At 47.4% G+C, this 18782-nt stretch overlaps 1 protein-coding gene across 1 annotated transcript in view; it reads left to right on the forward strand.

Annotated features, from left to right (window-relative positions):
• LRIG1 (leucine-rich repeats and immunoglobulin-like domains 1) overlaps positions 1-18782 on the forward strand; it is a 103381-nt gene that overhangs the window by 62722 nt on the left and 21877 nt on the right. Inside the window, exons 3-6 of the mRNA XM_004676554.2 lie at positions 10465-10602; positions 12492-12635; positions 14169-14312; positions 16531-16674. Of these exons, the coding sequence (XP_004676611.1) occupies positions 10465-10602; positions 12492-12635; positions 14169-14312; positions 16531-16674 (570 nt within the window). The remainder of the gene's footprint in view (positions 1-10464; positions 10603-12491; positions 12636-14168; positions 14313-16530; positions 16675-18782) is intronic.

Consider the following 18782-nt stretch of genomic DNA (forward strand, 5'->3'; position numbering starts at 1 on the left):
CTGCTGCGGGGTCCAGCCCCTCACTGCTGCGGGGTCCAGCCCCTCACTGCTGCGGGGTCCAGCCCCTCACTGCTGCGGGGTCCAGCCCCTCACTGTTGCAGGGTAGGCAACAGAGGGGCCGCTGGACTCTGTGTGGTCAGTAGGCTGTCTCACCTTGTCAAGCCTGGCTAATTAGTGAGTGTCTGGTTTGGGGGCAATTAAGCTTGGGAAATGCACAATTAATCTTGGCTTTTAAATATGCAGGCATCTGTACCTAAAAAAGTTAATTCTACATTACACCTGTTTTCTCTTTCAAAAAAGGTTTTAGCTGGATGGTCTTGCCTTACAGCATTTTATTTGTTCCTGAATAACATTCCTTTATATAGGAGAGTCCACTATAGTTGTGGATTCTTTATTTATTTCAGCAAAAACATATTGAGCAGCTTTTATGTTGCAGTCATTGTTCTGGGGCTAAAAGTAGAGTGATGAGAAAGAAGGTGGGCTGAACACTAGCCTGTGTGCATCTCATCTTCTGCTACTGAGTAGTCGGGAAGTTTTCATTTTATATATAATGAATTGACTTTTAGAACAGTTTTAGGTTTCCAGAAAAACTGAGCTGCAAGTACAGAGACTTCTTTATAACACCTTCCAGTTTCCATCTTGCATTACTGTGGTATATTTGTTGCAATTGATGGGCCAAGAATGATACAGGATTATTAACTGAATACATAGTTTACACTAGGGTCCACTGTGTGGTATAGTTTACGCTTTTCCGGAAATGTTTGACATGTACCCAACATTGCAGTATCCTGCAGAAGAGTTTCATTCTCCAAAAATCCCCTGTGCTCTACCTTTTCTTCCTTCCCTCACCCCTGGTAACCATAGCAGGTGACATTTTTCTGATGCGCTTTTATCCCTTAACAGTGTGCATTTCCTTAGTTTGTGCATCTTACTGGAGTCAGAACCCTGCTATTCAGGTTGGATCCTGGTGGTTTGCCGTCATTCATGGTTTAGGTCATGCCTGACTTCGCAGAGTTGGGATGGTTGCTGCATACCTGGCCTTGGGCTGTCAGCTCCTTGTGTGCCTGTTGATGGAAGGTGGTTATAAAATTGGCCTGTGCCCATGGTCTCGGGGGCCATACACTCCCATGGGTGGAACATCAGGGCTTCTTTGCAAGGAATCAATAGAAACTGTTGGTTGAAGACCCCAGGGGAAAATGAGTCTCAAGAAATTTGGGCGGGTGGGAGGTTGGTTGACACAGCCCAGCCAGGCTCTGGAGGGGTCAGCCCCTCCTGATGGAGGCTGTTTATCCTGCCACTGGACTGTTCTTGTTTTTTATCAGATCTCCACCTGAATAAACAGATCCAGAACGTCATCTGCAGCCAGGCTGAGAATCTGCCAAAATTCCCTAGGGAACTGGTGATTCACCAGCGGTGGGGGGGGGGGGGGGGGAAAAAAAAGAGAACAAGCCAGAGAGCGAGCACGCGCATGAGAGAGAGAAAGAGAGAGAATGAGAGAGAGAGAGAACTGCTTCTTCTGATTCTCATTTCCTGTCCACCAAATAAGCCGACTGCTCCATTTCTTATGAGACACCAGTTTCTTAGAGCAAATTATCAATTTATGCAACAGAACAGATGGTTTTGGTTTTCATTGTGAAGAAGAATGCAAAGTCAGGCCAGTGAAAGGCAGATGCTTTTGACTGTCATTCTTAAGAGATTTTTCTTCATTGGGCTAGGAAAGGTCTTTTGGACCCACTTGCTCAGGGCCCACTAGAAACCTCCTCTTGTTCATTTTTAAGCTGCAGATGGACATTGGTCCTGGTGTCAGATACATTGATACTATTTTTTGCCAATATTTGACTTACAATTATTTTTATTTTTACTTTTACTTTCTTGGTGCTCATTAGGCTCGCACAAATATAATAATTCTGTTTGACACCTGAACAAGATTATATTGAGTATGGCCACACTCTGTCGCCTTAGGCTATATTCCTAATGCATTTTGAGGAAACTAGACTGTGCTGGAAGAGGGACTGATGAAGGCAGTGGTTGATGAAGCAGCATAAAACATAGCACTTGGATCAGATGCTTTTCAGATTCATGTCAGCCCTGGGGAATCTGGGTTTATACCAGTGTCTGCTAAGGCCAAACATGCCATTGACCACACAGTCAGCAGTTCCATGCCTGGTCATTGACATCTACAGAAGTACGTGCAAATAGGCACCAAAGTAAGTGGGAAAACCTTATCTGCACTCATAGCTGTAATCAAATTGGAAACAACTCATTGCCCATCAGCAGAACAAAAACTAAATTGCTGAATATTCCTTCAGTAAAAATACTATATAGTGACGCAAAAGAATTAACCAGGGCTAATGCAGCAGCCTGCCTGGGCCTCATAAACACCGTGTTGAGTGAAAGGAACCAGGCACTGAAGAGTGTGTATAGAATGGCTACATGTATGGAAAGCACAAACACAGGCAACATGAATCATTGCTGGTAGAAATGAAGGGTAACCTGCTGGAGGAAGAACAACTAGGATGACAGTGTCTGGGATGCTGAAGATACTTTGTTTCTTGATCTGAGCAGTAATTAGTAACTTATATTTTGTTAAAAAAAAAAAGTATTGATTTCTTCACCAGTTATTTATACAAATCTTAGTATGCCTGTGATTTTTCAATAAAAACATTTACAAACAGAGTAACTGCCATCCCTGGGCCATATGCCTTCTTGGTAGGGCTGTAGTTTTCAACAGAGGAAATACTATCTTCATGTGTGTTTTTGAAATGATGAATGTCCTTTGGCACTTGGAACAATGTAGTAAGACCCTCCTGGGCAAGCATCAGGGCTTGTCTGCTCTGTGCCATGTTTTACACTAAGTATCAGGGTCACAAATCATTTCACACCATGTGGATCCGAGGATGGGGTGTAAAATTACATCTCAGCCCCAAGTGGTACCTCAGGCTGAGTACACACCATCTTCCATTGTTGTCAGACTTTGGAGTAGCTGCTGTGTATCGGCAGTGGGGTTAGATGCCTCCCCCCACGCCAAGGTAAGAAATCAGAGCAGCATAGTGATGAGGTGCTCTTGGTCCTCAGAGGCCAGCATTTCGGGGCTAGTTTGCAGGCAAACCAGTAGCCCTGGAATAGCATGGGTTTCAGTTGCTCAGGTGCACTTAGCATCAGATTTTCAACTACACTGGAATCATTAATCCTAAACACGCATGTACGGGTCAACTGTGTGTTAGACAGAGGTCCAGATGAGGCCACAACTATAATTTTTCTGTCTTGCTAAATAAGACAATTTAAAAGTTTTATGTTCAGGTACTATTACGGAAGATGTGCTGTTTCTTACTAAGGGTCAGCATTCCGGGGTGGGGGTGGGTCCACAGTGTGAACTGGCAAGTACTGTAATGTCTGGAAGAGCTGGAGGGCACGCCTGCTTACATGCAGGACTAGGCGTGGGCCACTGGGGGTGTTTGGGAGAACTGGAGAGAGTGTGCATGTGGCGTGTTTGTCTCCTGTGTCCACTGACTACAATAAGGAGCCTAGACCATCTTCTGCGAAAGATAGTATTGAGGTAGACTGGGGTTCCATTTTGCTTCCTGAAAAGATAGAAAAGGCATCTGTAGAAAAGTTTGCCATTAGTGATGTCTGACGTGGGCACTAAAGGGAAGAGAGGAAGGATTTCTCTTTCTGCGATGATGATAGATAATGGCTAAGTGATTTGTACCTTTTCCAAAGCTGAATCAAGAAAAGAACTACAGTCCAGGTCCCTGTCTTTCTTTAACTGCTCCCCATATCTACACCTCCCCCCGCCCCCCCCCCAAACAAAAAATCCCGAAACAATCCTACCATGTAGATCACGGATCAGCCAGCTATAGGCAGAGGGTCAAACCCGTGTTATTGGAACACAGCCACATCCATTCATCTGTGGCTGCTTTTATACTTAAGTGTTTAGTGGTGACAGAGACCTTAGGATCCAAGAGTCTAAAATATTTACTGTCTTGCCTATTATAGACTAAGTTTTCAGACTGCTGGTGTAGACAGTAATTTTAGGAACCAGCTTATTAATCCGTTTGACCCACCTTGACCCTACTTCCTTTGATCTCCTTGCCCTTTCTTCCTGGCTGTTATCTGTGACACAAGATCTTTTCTACCACTAACAGGAATACCTTGTAAACCACGCTTTTAGAGCCATGGTGGACTAATCACTTATGATAAAAAGTTTTGAACATTGGTTTCAAATGCCTCTGTCTGTTTTACTGTCTAATTTAACATCAACTCTGAAAATGTAGCCAAGTGCAGAGGGCTTATCTTGCTTGCTTCCCGACTTTGAAGGTGATTTTATTTTTGAAGTCTTTAACAGGTGTTGGTTTAATAGACTTGAGCTGTATTAAGTTCTCCTCACCCTAGAGGGCAGCCCAGGGGATAAACTGACACTGGGCGGCGGCACACATTATGTGATGTATCCACTGCACACTTCCCAGCCCCTAAACCATAGACTCGTCTGGTTTGGTTTGGTTTGGTTTGGTTTGGTTTGGTTTGGTTTGGTTTGGTTTGGTTTGGTTTGGTGGCAGAGGATCGAAGTGCTCCTTTGATGAAGCCAGTAGGAGTTCCTCTCCCCTGGCTGCTGCTTTAGTCTCTTTTGTGAACATGAAGTGCATCCCTAAAAAATAGGTTGACAGATTTTATTCCTACAGGTAGCCATTGCTCCCTGGTATGTAGATCTGTAACACAAGGTCACAGTGGAATTGTCTAGCCACCCAGAATATCCGCGCATAAGAACTTCAGCTGCATAAAGCTTATGTGCCAAGATAGGCTGCACAAAACCCTGTGCACTCACCAGGGGCTCTGGGAGGCTCATACAGAGTGAACCAAGCTTTGCTGAAGGTTTATGGATTGAGTCATTGGTAGTGCCCTTAAAATTCTTCTGGAAGAGCTTCTGGGATGGGCTGGAAAAGAGTCCTGCTCCCCTGGGTTTGTGTGTTGGCTCCTCTCCTTTCCCAGCTGTGTGAAAACCTTGAGCAAATCCCAGCAGATCTCTGAGCCATCGTTTCCTCAGCTGTAGAGGTGGTAATGCTACCTGTCTCATCAGGTTGCTGTGTGATTTCACTGATGCTTTACTAGCGCCTCTGCTTACAGGTGTTCAGCCACTGATCCAGTATCGCTCAGAAGAACTCGGAGTGCAATTCAGAAGTGTAAAGGGAAGGGTGGACCTTCTTGGAACATGGGCATTTAAAGTTATATTAAAGAGTTGACATGGACAGTTTTCTGAAAGTAGAACTCAGGATTGCGTCAGGCTATGAACAGTTTTTTTACAGCTATCTGTCTTCAAGGCTGGGGAATGATGGGCAGGGACCCACCAACCCCTGCAAGGGTCTGAATACTCTAGCTGTGTCCTCTGACCTTGCTAGATGGTATCTGGAGGAAATGTCCAGCTGCATCTGGTGATGCGGCATGTGGCAGCCTGGGGCCCAAGGAATGAGCTTGAACCCCACTTGCTACGGAGTGAGGAAAGTGTAACCAACTGACTAGGTGGGCATCCACAGGGTCTCCCAACCACCCTGAATCCTGCACAAGGTCAAGTCTCGGATTTGCTTTGAAGAAGCAGCTTCCCAAGATGGCCAGATCTTCTGTCTAGGTTTGACTCTAGAGCAGGCTTGTTTTCCAGTGGGCCTAAGAGTAGGAGCTCAGAGTTAACCCTTTGTTTCTGAGGAAGGCAACTGTCCTGCCTGTTTGCCTTGAATGATGGCAGAGGAATAACAAAGGCATAGTTATTAGTGTAGTAATTCTATTAATTCCTTTTCCAGAGCACCTCCTAAGAACTAGTTCTTGAACCTGGTTCTAAGGATACAGATACAACTAATAAAACCAGAACTCATTTTATTGAGCAACTGCTGTGTGTCATGTTACAGAAGCTCATAAAGCACAGGAACTTCACACCCCTCTTCACAGAGAGGACTGCTCTGGGGTCACACCTCTTAAGTGGTAGACGTGAAACTTTAACTCGGGGAAGGCAGCCCTCGTGGATGTTCTTTCTTGACCAGGAAGCATTTTTGGGCTTGCCAGGGTTCACAGACAATCTTACACAGTGTGGTTCTTGCTCTGCAAGGGAAGAGGGGCAGAGTTTTGCAGGAGAGTGGAGCAGTGTGGTCTGTTTCGTCAGCATGAGTTCAGGAAGAGTTTGATCGGGGCTCTTGGCTCAGAGCAGAGAGCTTGGAGGAAAAGATGGCATGCACACCTCAGATGCTAGGTACAACAGTGTTGGAGCCTCAGGGTGGATGGAGCCACTGTGGGCTCTGTATGTGAATCTGGGCAAAGCTGCCACCAGGCTCTTGGTAAGTTTCTCTTTGCTTTACACTCCTTGTTGAGCTCAGCTGCTTGAGTGGTTCTCCTATGCTTAAAAATTCTGGTCAGTCCCAAATCAGTGTCCTGCCACAGCCCTTTTGAATTCAGTCTGTTTTTATTCCTTGTTATTCGTTAAGAAAGTATGTATTGGACACCTGTTATGTGCCTCACACAATTGTAGTGACCAGAGACGCAGGAGTGGACAAAACTTAACAAACATTTCCACCTTCAAGATCCACATCCTGGTGGGGTGGGAGAAGGTGCTAAACTAGAAATAAATAAAAGTATGTGTGTATCAGAATGAGCACTATTGGGAAAAATAAAACAGGCAAGGGGTAGAAAGTGTGTGTGTGGGGGCGGGAGGGTTGTAATTTTAGAGAGGTTGGCCAGAATGGCCTCACTACGGTGGTGACATTTGAATAAAGATGAGAGGAAATAAAGGTGATACTTACAAATCTCTGGGATAGGAGCTTTTCAAGCAGCAGGAAAGGCAAGTGCAAAGGTCTGAAGGCAAAACTCCTCCTACCGTGCGGTAGGGCCAGTGAGGGACCTTGTCTGTGCTGGAGGAGCAGGAAATGAGACAAGTGTGTGGCAGGATGAAGACCTTGGCGACGACTTCATCCTAAGACACAGAAGTCACCCCTTGCGTTCCTGGCAAAGAAACCCTGTGAACTGACTTGGAGTTTTGCTTTGTCTTGTTTTAAGAGTGGTAACGTCCACATAACATGAAATTTACCACTTTAATCATTCTTTTGAAGTGCCCAGTTCAGCAGTATTAAATGTACTTGCGTTGTGCAACCTATCTCTAGAGCTTTTCTGTCTCGCAAAACTAAAAACTCTGAACTCATCAAACTGCTCCCCATTTTCCTCCCCCAGTCTCTGGCAGCCACCCTTCTATTTTCTGTTTCAGTACATTTAACTCTTCTTGATGCTTCTCCAAAATGGAGTGTTGAGCCATCCCAGGCCAGGTAGGTTCATTGTCTGTTCTTGCAGAGCGAAGAGAATTTGGGAGCCTTTGGTAGATTTTACAGGCCTTTAATGCTGAACAGGGACAGACTGACTGGCAGGAAGACAGCAGTCTCTTGGCGCTGTCCCTCCCAGCTCTTGACATCTCGGCTCAGCCTGGTCCTTAGAGTGATGCTGCCCATTTATCCTTTGCCTCTTGGCATAGGTGCCCACACCTACAAATGCGTGGGCCCGTCCGTGCTCTCTGGACCCAGGTGTCCATAATCATAGGGGTGTGTGTCCCATGCCTACACGTCTTGGCCCCGGGCATGCACACAACCTAGGCATGCAAGACTGCAGGTGAAGCCATAGAGTGAAAAAGCCCACACTACACCCCTTACCCTAATGGAGTCATGCTGAATGTGTCTTTTTGTAACTGGCCTTTCTCACATAAATTCTTGATTCACCCATGCGGGAGCTTCCTTTTCAAATGTTCTCTCATCATCAGCTGGTGAACACTGGGGTTGACTATGTGAACAGTGCTGCTGCATACCAGTATCTCTTTGAGGTCTGTTTTTAGGCCTTTTGTGTCTACCCCCGTAGGCAGAGTTGCTGGGTCATGTGTGAACAATTCTGCTTACCATTTGAGGCACCAGGGTTCCAATTTTCCACCTCCTCACCCATACCTGTTACTTCTGGTTTGTGATAGTGGCCATCCTGTGGATGTGCGGTGGTATGTCTTTGGCTTGGCCCTGATGACTAATATGTTATCAATAAACATCTGTCCATGTGCTTATTGGCTAGGCCTGTATCTTCTTTGGAGGAACGCCTCTCCTGCAAGTCCTTTGCCCACTTTTTAATTGGGTTGTTTGGTTTTCTTAGGCTCGAGCTGTAGGAATTCTTTATATATTCTGAACATTAGCCCCTTATCAGACATGTGACTTACAGATGTTTCTTCTCAGTGCGGGGGATGTCTTACCACCTCTTCTGGCTGCTGGGGTGGGAATGGACCATCTGTAGGCAAGGCTAGAAAGTCTAGTCAGTCATTTGCTGACCCGATACCTTAACATTTGCAAACTAGAAAACTAAGGCTCACTGTTTGATGTATCCCAGCTGTGGTTTCCAGACCCCAGGACCCCTCTGTTTTTCTCTCGTGTATATCTGTCTGGCATCGCTCTCACCTGGATCACAGCTTCCACTGCTCTGCGTGGCCCCTGAAGTAGTCACTGATGGGGTCCTGTTCATGTCCCCACTCCACCAGTCCCTTCCCGGGACCATCAGCAGGCCCTCCGGCCCTGCCCCAGCAACCTCTTCTGGCCTGAGCTAGAGTTGAGCCCTGCTGCCCTCTGGTTCAGGCACATTTCGGATATCCTGCTATGTCACCCTCTCCCCGACACACTCTTGTTTCTCATCTCCACGGCTATCTCTTTTGTAAGTGGGGAACTTTACCCAGCGTGTGAAAGAGACCATATCCTTCCTTCAGTGTAGTCCTGGGCTGAGCAGGGACCAGAATGTGTCTGATTCAATTAATAAAAAGACTGACAAGAAAGGAGAGAGAAAGAAGTTGAAAGACACAGAGAAGACAGAGGAGGAGGTGGGGGAGATGAGGCCAGAGTGGTAGAAATGTCGGGGTACACAGCTGTCCTACGACCCTCCACTGTGTCCCTCTTTATATGACTTGGGGCCAGTGGTGTGCCCCCCTTTATTTTTTTTCAGACCCTCTGGCTGGCTCCCTGTATTCAGAGTTCCTGGATAAGACTCAAGTCTTTTGCCTTTATTTCTTGTTCTTTTTTCCCATACTTTACATAATAAAAGTTTTCTTTTCCCTTTTCTTTGGGAGTCAGAAAACTGAAGACTATTAAGAACTTAGTAAAGAACTCAAAGGAAGTAGCTGTGGGAGGGGCGAGGGTGGACTGGGAGGGATCGGAAGGGGAAAGTGGTTTTTCATTCTGGGGAGATTTTGCCATGTGCAGTGTGCCCTGGTAAATGAATTTTTGGGTCCAGGGCCTGGGAGACTTGTTAAAAAAAAAAAAAAAACACCAAAAAATAACAAAGGAGCCCATGAGAAACCCCAGAGCTTCTGGGAAAGGGCCTTGTTTATGGCCGTTGGAACTGATTTGGTCAAGTGTTTGTTTAAAAGAGATGCCACTCGGTAAGTGACGCCTGGCTTACTTGTGTTGTGTTCAAGAATGCTTTGATTGGCCAGAGACCCTGCCACTGTTTACTTAGAAACTGGCCCGAGTATGTGCCTGGAACCCAGAGACCCACCTCTGCCATTCAGCAGATTCTTCAGTATCTGGACATTGGGATGATGGCTGTAGTAGTTGAGCGTGTCAGGCAGAGCCAAGCTCCTAAGAGGGGCTGTTCCTTCCAGCCTTAGAGCGCATTTGCTACCTCTCCTGATTAGCAGATTGGCTGCTCCATACGACTGTGGATTGGGCAGAAAGAGGGTTGAAAGTACCAGTAAGTCATGGTGAGAACATACTTTCCTTGCAGGGTAAACACCAATCATGTAAACACCAATTATGTTAACGTTTGTATGGTATTACATCCCTGAAACAAAGAGCTGTGGGCCCATTTTCCAGATGAGAAACAAAGAACAAAGTTTTCAAGGGACCAGGTCAGGAGATTCATGGCATCCAGTTAGACCTCGCAGCTGGGTTCCTATTTTCCTTAGTTGGTGACAGAATCTGGCTTTCTCGTTTGTTTTTAAAACCTTTTTCTGTCTCCATGCCTCGTACAGGGCAGGGCCCAGAGAATGGTAGGTGTGTAGGGCTGTGTTAAATTGGATTAATCTGGTCTCCAGCCTGCAGCCTTGTTAGTAGTAAGTAGGGTGGGACTGGGTTCTGAAGATTCCAGATCAAAATCGTTTTAGGACTCGCTGGAATCACCCCCTCCCCTAAACCCGGTCCATTCTGGGAGTCACCCCGTGCATCACCACCTCTGTGTCTTTGACTTTAGGAAGAACAGCCAGGCTTAGAATTTGCCACAGACACAGAATTTGAATACTTTTATCACCTCAGTAGGTAATACACACTAGAAAGAAGAATGGGGGCTTGCATTCTGAGTGTCTGCATTTCTAATTTTCTGAAATAGCAAAATAGCTAAGGGGAAAGTGTCTAAGAGAAGCAGCAGTGCAAATCTGTTTCTTTGCTAAAAGTCACATTCAAGTCGCCTCTCTGTGTGTTTTAGGCAACACAATAAGATTCGCAGCGTGGAGGGGAGCCAGCTGCAGGCTTACCTTTCCTTAGAAGTGCTGGACCTGAGTTCCAACAACATCACGGAGATCCGGAGCTCCTGCTTTCCCCACGGACTGCGCATCAGGGAGCTGTAAGTGCGCCAGATCGGGGTACAGGGGCTGAGCTGCAGGAGGGGCCCCTTCTGCTTCTCACAGAGGGCAGCCAACCCGTTGTCTTCTGTTTGCCTGTTTGTAGACTGTTCCCCACCCTCGCAGTATCATTGTGACTGTACTGCATGGGTGAGGACGCTGTGCAGAGGAAGGTAAGGTGGCCTGAAAGACTCACCCCCTGAGATGGAGGTTTCACCTTCAAGTCCTGATCTGTGTCGGCAGCAAAGCCCGCTTGCTTGCTCATTCACTGGCTGCCTCCCAGGAAAGCTCAGAGAAGACTTGGGTGGACAAATGCCACCGCAGGGAGCCCCTCTGATGAGACCTCATCTGTCAGAGCTAGTCTGCTAGCATCATGCACTGTTTAAACACACTGTTCGGTTTATTTATTCTGTGGGTTCTCAGGGCCTTCTCGATGGCTGCACGGGTTTGTTTCTCCACTACCCGTCTTAATGCCCCATTTCACACGCAGTGGAAGGTAGACAGGAGGAAAAACAGTTAGAGCCTATTTAACTTACTGCCTGCTGCTAGGAAAATGCTGCTTTGGGGAAGAAAGACACTCAAAACCCAGGTTAAAGAGGCTTTTTCACAAGTCATGAGTGTTCATTCTCGGCATTTTTCATGTTTCTGAGTCATTTTAGAGATGATTTTGGAGGCTGGTTTAAGGGTTATCATGACCCATCGTTTTGGGGAGTGATTGGAACACAGATTTTCCTGGACCTTTAGGAGAGCCATGGAAACAGAGGCCTTGGCCTTCGCTAGCAGCATGGCGGCACACGCAGATGTCGAGACCTGCAGAAAGGTGGAGCCCTGCTGTCACCTTGCACTTTCTTGCTTGGGACAAAGAAGCCACCAACTGCTAACTGAATTGCAGTGACCTTCTTCTCTGCATGAAAGCCAGAGTGACTTTCAGTTTGGCAGACACTGGCCAGTTTATCTTCACCACACACAACTGTTCTTCTTTAATCTGGAGTGTTAAGAACAAATAGTCCAACCCCACATTTAAAGAATCCTCATGTGCCCTGTCCTGGGCTGCTGCCTGAGGGAGCGATCACCCAGCCCATCTCTGTTGTGGGATTTTCTCATCTCTCTCCTTTCTGCTTAAGCCACAGAACAGAGCTTTTGTCCTGGGAAAGTAGAAAGATAGGTGTTGGGGTAATACCGCATGGCGCCTTCTCTTTTTCTTCTCCATCTCCGTTACTTGACATAACACAGACAGGAGGGGAGGCACGGCCGTAGCCACACTGTAGCGCAAGCCTGTTGGTGGAGGTACCTCTGGGGTCTTGCTTGTTTTCTAAAGAGCCTCCTTGCAGGTCTCTTGCAACCAATGTTTCATTGATATGGTTAAAAGTTGTTAGAATAGATTGGTTTATATACATTCATCACATAAATCATATGCGATTCACTTTAAAATTGAAGACTCTTCTCTAAGTGATGAAATCTACTCTTACCTGCCACTCTCTGGGCTTTCCCCACCACCCTTGAGCCCTAACCCTTGGCAGTCTTGCTGAGGAGGTAATCCTGCAAGGGTGCATACCCCATAAGCTGGTGGTGGCCAGGGGTAGAGGTCAATGACTCTCACTTCCGTCCTCCAGGGACTTCCGTCCTGAAGGGACTTCCATCCTCCAGGGACAACCCACTGGCATAAGCAGCACCGTGTGCTCTGGGCAGAAATAAAGTGACTTTGAGGCCTACAAACCTCCACTGTCAATGAAAATAGATTTCACAGCCCCGGGGTGATAGCTGTCTCATGAAGCCCAGTCCCGATGAGTGTGTTTTAGCTTATGCTCCCAATCAGTGGGGTCTGGTATTTGTAACAGAACGAGGAAGGCCCCCCACTGACCACTGCATTCTCTCTCCTGAATCATCCCAGCAACCTGGCCAGCAACCGGATCAGCACCCTGGAGTCAGGAGCATTTGATGGTCTGTCACGGTCACTGCTAACGCTCCGGCTGAGCAAAAACAGGATCGCCCAGCTTCCTGTGAAAGCCTTCAAGTTACCCAGGCTGACACAACTGTGAGTACAGAAACCTGCACTTTAATTAAGGTTAGCCAGACTTTATGGAAGCCAGATTTCCCTGAAGACCTCGTACCAAATGCGACCCCTTCCTCATTCGCCCTGGTCAGGCTCTGCATAAACTATCATTAATGACCCTGTGGCAACACCTAATAAAAACAAATTAAATGCTGGGTCTGGTGCCTGTGGGCGGCCTCGGGCTGAGAAAAAGATCCACTTGAGTGTATATATACTCTTCTTCGCTGGCACTTTCTCAAGTGAAATTCCAACTCCTGTCGGCCAGCTGCTGATCCTGGCGTACGCAGGCTGTGTGGATTGATTCCTTACTTCTCTTCGAGGCTTTGTCTTTTTCAGAGGCACCCATGCAGTCCATGGCGAGGCCTGAAGGTGTCCAGCGCTTCCTGAGCGTGAGGCAGTGTAGCCAGAGTAGTATAAGAAAGAGATAGACTGTCTGTAGTGTCAAAATGTCCCAAGGCCGTTTATTTATTTTTAAAGGAAGGATTTATTTGTTTGATTTCTTGATCAGCAAGGCCAAGTGTCCTCCCACAGTGGACATAGGGTTTAGATTCAGGAAAACCCTGGTAACTAGAATTGCGGTCAACTGTTTCTTGGGATTTTGTTGTTTGTTTTTTTTCCCTGTATTTATAGCAAAACAGTATAATTCAGGAAAATAAGGGAGATTGGGAGATTTGCATTACATGTAGCAGAACAGTTGTTCAGAACTGGTTGGTTAGCAGGACTTTGGGGAGCCCCAGCACCCTCACTGTCAGTCTCACCCTGGGGATAGATCCAGGCTACACTTGCTGCAATCCCACAGAAGCCTCCTGGGTGTCTGAGAGGTTATGGAGGGCCGGGACATGAGCCACACCATAAGTTTGTGGGTGAAAACCAAGGGTTCTTGAGCTCCACGTTCTCCTGCCATTCCCCCAGTTTTATGAATGGGTCCAGCCCACCAGATTCCTGACATCTGTACTGAGGTTTTTTCATGCTGGGGGGCAGGCCAAATATGTGTGCTTCATGGTGTATTTAGATCTTCTGCTCCCCATACGCATAATGCTTCTCCACAGTACAGTCCTGTTCAGTGTGAGGAGTAAAATGTGTCATTGCCATTGATACCAAGGGTTAGATTTTTCCCAGGTTGAGGCATCATCTGTGGTTTTTGGTTGCTTAGCTAAGAGATACCTACCTCAAATATTCCCCTCCTGAGTCATGCCCACTGCCTCACTGCAGAGTCATGGACATTCAGGAAGGAAGTGTGAGTGCTCACTTACTCAGGGACACAGCAGGGCCAGCTTCTAAAGAGCTCTGCCCCTCATCTTTCCACCATTAGCAGTGACCCCGTCACTAATGGCGCCTGGATGGTGGTGGGAACAGCTGTGAGATATACGTAGGCCTGCTCTGTATGCTGGCTGAATGGGCCCTCTCACCCTGATTTTCCCTGCTGGCTTAGGCCCAGTTGGGACTGCGTGAAGATGGCCTGTGGAAATAGGCTGTGTAGAGAATGCTCTGAACTCAGAGGCTTCATCTTTTTAGGGACCTCAATCGAAATCGGATCCGGTTGATCGAGGGCCTGACATTCCAGGGACTCGACAGTTTGGAGGTGCTAAAGCTTCAGCGAAACAACATCAGCAAGCTGACAGATGGGGCCTTCTGGGGGCTGTCCAAGATGCACGTGCTGTAAGTGTGGGACCTGGTGCTGAGGTTGCTTGCTAGTCTGGTTTCATCACTTGTGCTTGTTCATTCACCCCATTGGGGTCCCAAGGCCTAGCCTGCCCTTTGGAACTTCACACTAAGCCTGAGTTTGTGACTTTGGGTACTGTATCAGATCTAATGGCATTTTCCACAAAGTTTCTGGGGGCAGTTTGAGTGGACTGAGGAAGTTGGTTGGTCAAAATGGAAGAGGTAGCCATTGTTGGGGTAGCCACGCGCCCTCCCACACCCACCTCTGCTTTTTGAGTGGCAGAAGGACCACAGGGAGGGCTCCCTTCCCACACCCTGCCGGAAGTTCCCCCTCTCCCCTTTTGGGTTTGACAGGCTTCTTTCATGAGCAGGTAGGTGTATAGTTCATCCTGGGAGATGTATTTACATTTTGTGAGCGAATCTAGACAGTCAGTACAGATGTCCCACTTTATGCAGGGAGCACTCTCCTGGCCAGATGCGTGCAGCTGTTGCCATGCTGATAGACAACAAAAGGCATATAGCAAAGGTGGTGGCTGCCGCCCACCTTCAGACATTTACATTTGCTTATTTTTAATCAAAAGGAACATACATTTCTAGTTGAATACAATCAGATAGTAAAGAGCTCCTCCCCTGAGCTCTTCCTCACTTCTCCACAATCAGATAGTAAAGAGCTCCTCCCCTGAGCTCTTCCTCACTTCTCCAGAAGGCATCATCTGCACAGTCTCTCCTAATCATTCCACTCTTGGGTTGGTTTGATTTTTTTTTTTTTTTTTTGGTTGTGCTGGAGGCTGCTTCCAGGTTAACCCACATGTGTTGCTCTCTGACTGGTTAACTCGAGATTTCTTACTTTACAGTCAATGATTTAACTTGCTCAGAATACCTGCCACTCCTTCCTGATCTCTACAGTTTATATCCTTTTTTGGTCACGATGAAAATGAAAACAGAAAGCAGAAACCTTAGTCCAGCTCTGACAGCGGCTTATGCCAACCTCCTCACCACACAGGCTGCCCTTGACACCCCTCCTCGTGCCCCCACTCTCTGATCTGAGGGCTCTTTTACTTTCTTTCCTCTGTTTCCCTGTCATCCTCCTTTGGCTAGCTGTACCTGTTTTACATACTCAAGACACTTTTACTTACCAGCCTTGAATATGTTCTCTTGGACTGTGAAATCCAGATGTGTCATGTGCCAGGTGGGCTGAGGGCAAAAGAAGAAAATGAAGTTGGTACCTGTGGTTGGATTTTTATGTTGAATAGGTTAATGCAAATTGTGGGTGATGCATTGCCTTAGAAGTTACGTTTTTAAGTTGAGAAGTTGCCTTTTGGACAATGGCAGAGAGATGATTGGAAAGCAAAGCCTGGTTGCTCCAAACCCTTGTCAGGCTGAACACAGAGCAACATTTGAATTAGTGACTTTTATTCAGAGGCCAGTCATACGGGGTCGAGTCGTCCTTGGCCAGACCATGCTGTTAAGAAGCAGGGTCATAACATCTTCGTTTAAAACTTGATAGGAGCTGAGTTCTTAGCGTGTTGCTAAAACATGAAGTCAGTAAATCCTGTTGGATATTCTCCATCTTACATACACCCACCCGCTGGTGTGAACTATTGTTAAAAGAACCTAGCCCATCTTTTATGCCTCTTCAATGACCTCAGCAAGCAAATTGGCAAAATTGGGGCTTGAATCCAACTTGTCTGAGGCCACTTTGTCTGTGAAACATCTCTTGGCACCGAGCCTGGACTCAGTTTGCCAGGCCTGGGTTTTGAGTCTGGCCCCTAGCTGCTTGCTGAGAGGTGACATCTTAAGTAATTTAAATTTAACTGGTCTAAGATTAAGAACTGATCTAAGAGCGACTGGCTTCTCCTCGCCCTTTCCGCCCTGGGAGATAGGGACCGTGATGAGCGTCCTTCTAATCTGTCTGCTTCCCCCCTCTCTGGTGGACTTGACCCTGCTTTCAGCCTCCGCTTGCATGAGTTATATTATGCAGCTGAAAAGGTCACTTCCGGAGACTTGCCTCTTGCCCTCTGAAATTTTTGAGCTAGATTACTGCCTTACTGATTGTCCCATCTCTCCGCTCCTCTACATATGTATGCACCCAGACTCCACATGCTGTCATGCACCGTGAGGTCCCAGGTTGACCAATGTCTACCTACAGTGGCTACTGTTTGCTGTTGGTTCAGTAGAAGGGTGGGTCTCATCCTTCATGTGGCTGTCGTTGCAGGCACCTGGAGTATAATAGCCTGGTGGAAGTGAACAGTGGCTCGCTTTATGGCCTCAGTGCCCTGCACCAGCTCCATCTCAGCAACAACGCCATTTCTCGAATCAACCGCGATGGCTGGAGCTTCTGCCAGAAGCTACATGAGCTGTGAGTGTCCTCTGGCTTGCTCTGTACAATATTCAGACACTGATTGTAGCCGAATCCTCCGGAACCTGGAAAGTGACCACCTGGAACCTTCCAGGACCTTGGTGGGCCTGGGGAGTGCTAAGGGGGTGGGGAGGACGGGGAAGTGCCAAGAAGCAGGCTGACAGCAGCCCCTTCTGCAGGCCTAGTGGAGCCCTGCCAGCCAGCCTTCCCACCCAGAGCTGAACCCCAGACCCCGATATTTCATATTATCAGGGGCTTCAGGGTAGCTCTAGATCCCCGCAGGCCTCCCTGGACTTGGAGAGACTTCCTGAGGTAGAGGGGTCCATTATATTCTCCTTGCTGCTATTGGGAGGCCTGAGTGAAAGGGGTCAGTAGGGCTTCAGTCCAGAAAGAACAGGGACCCTGACCTGGAGAGCTGGCGACACACTGAGGGTGGGAGAACCGCAGAGCCTGTAGTGCCAGCCTTTTTCCTGGGGCAGAGCCCAGGCACCTGGCTCCTTCCCTTCGCCTTTGCCCCCTGGTCTGGAAGCAGGGCTGCTGTGTGATGTGGGTGTATGTTCACACACCACCTAAAGAAGCATGGCTCCCTCTTTGGAGACTCCTGGGCAGAGGCCAGGCCTGGCAGGCTTTCCGGGCCACCCTGTGAGGGAGGGTGGGTGGCTTCGGGAATGAAAGGCAGCATTGCCACTGACTCGGTGGACTTATCCTGCCCCATTGTTTCTGTTCTGCCTCCAGAAGAGCTGTCATTTTGGAGGAAAACAAGAGAGCTCCATTGTGTTTGTTATTTCAGTTTAATATGCTTACGGTTTCTTAATTCTGTTTTAGTCCAGCATTGTTTTTTATAAAAATTATTGAGAGGATAGGTGGAATTTTTTTTTTTTTTCGTTCTTAGGAAAAAATTCACCCAGTGATGGGAGTGATTATTAAATGTAACAAGTTTGTCTTGTCTCTCCAGTGACCTTACCAAAAGACTTCAGAGGAGCTTAAACCTAATGTGGAGTCTTTCAGTTGGTGTTTTTAATCTGGTCTATGTTTTTATCCTACACACCTACTGTATACTAGCTGGAATTTATATTTCAGGGAATCTGCCATTATTGAATGCAAAATCAGTAGTCCTGCCTCTTCCCCTAGACTCAGCCTCTGTGTGTGTGTGTGCGTGTGAGACCCCCTTTGGGTTATTCCCTGGCTCAGCAAGAAGGCACACTTCTAGTCTCATGTGACACTGGATGGTCTGGCATGGTCTTTCTTTACATACCCCACTGGGGAATGCCCAGAACCATGGTTTTTTGACCAGGCCTGAGAGCCAGGGGAGGTGAGGAAGAGGTTGTCTCAGTGCTCCAGCCTGAGCCAGTGGTCCTTTTAGGAGAAGGAGCACTCCCTGCATCACTGGAGGTTTCTATTGCATGTGGAGGGCTTCCTTGCCGTGCTGCTCTCTGGCTGGTGGGCAGTGTGAGGCTATCTTTTGCGCCCTGTAGAAGAGGCCCAGGATGGAACGGAAGGGGCCTTGGCCAGTCCAAGCAGTTTGCCTGACATCCAGCAACCACAGAGCCAGATTTCAGCTCTCCCGCGTGTTTCCCAACCCTCCTTTAAGCCAGATTCTTTTAATTGCAGGTGAGGATGTAATTTTGAGCTCTTGCCAGGCCTTTGCAACTGACAGACACAGTGACTTATTTCTCCAAGAGGAAGAGAATGTTATTCCCTGCCGACTTTAAAAACTCATTAATCTTTGAATTTATTTTGCTTCTTCCTGTTTCAGCTTAGATTTCCCATTTTTCAGTGATAAATAACTAAATGCCATTGAACCAACCCAGGGCTGTCTTAGAGGTGCTGTGTGGGAGAAAGGAAGGTTGATTCCGATGCTCAGGGAAGCTACATGTGGTTTGAGGCATATTCCTGCTTACAGGAAGGGAGTCATACGAAGAGGCTGGATTGGATGGGGCCAGGGAGTCTGGAAGGAAAACTCGTTGAGGGCACCAGCCCAAGACAGGCACGATGCTCTAAGGAAAGCTTGTTCTCAGCTCATGGTGCCCTCTGCTGGTCGCTATCGGGAATGCACCTGGCTCCCTTGCTCACTGTCAGAACCTCCTGGGGTCCTATCATGTCTCAGG

This window comes from Condylura cristata, unplaced genomic scaffold, assembly GCF_000260355.1.
Source record: "Condylura cristata isolate star-nosed mole 26May11 unplaced genomic scaffold, ConCri1.0 scaffold00004, whole genome shotgun sequence".
NCBI classification, from domain to species: Eukaryota; Metazoa; Chordata; class Mammalia; order Eulipotyphla; family Talpidae; genus Condylura; species Condylura cristata.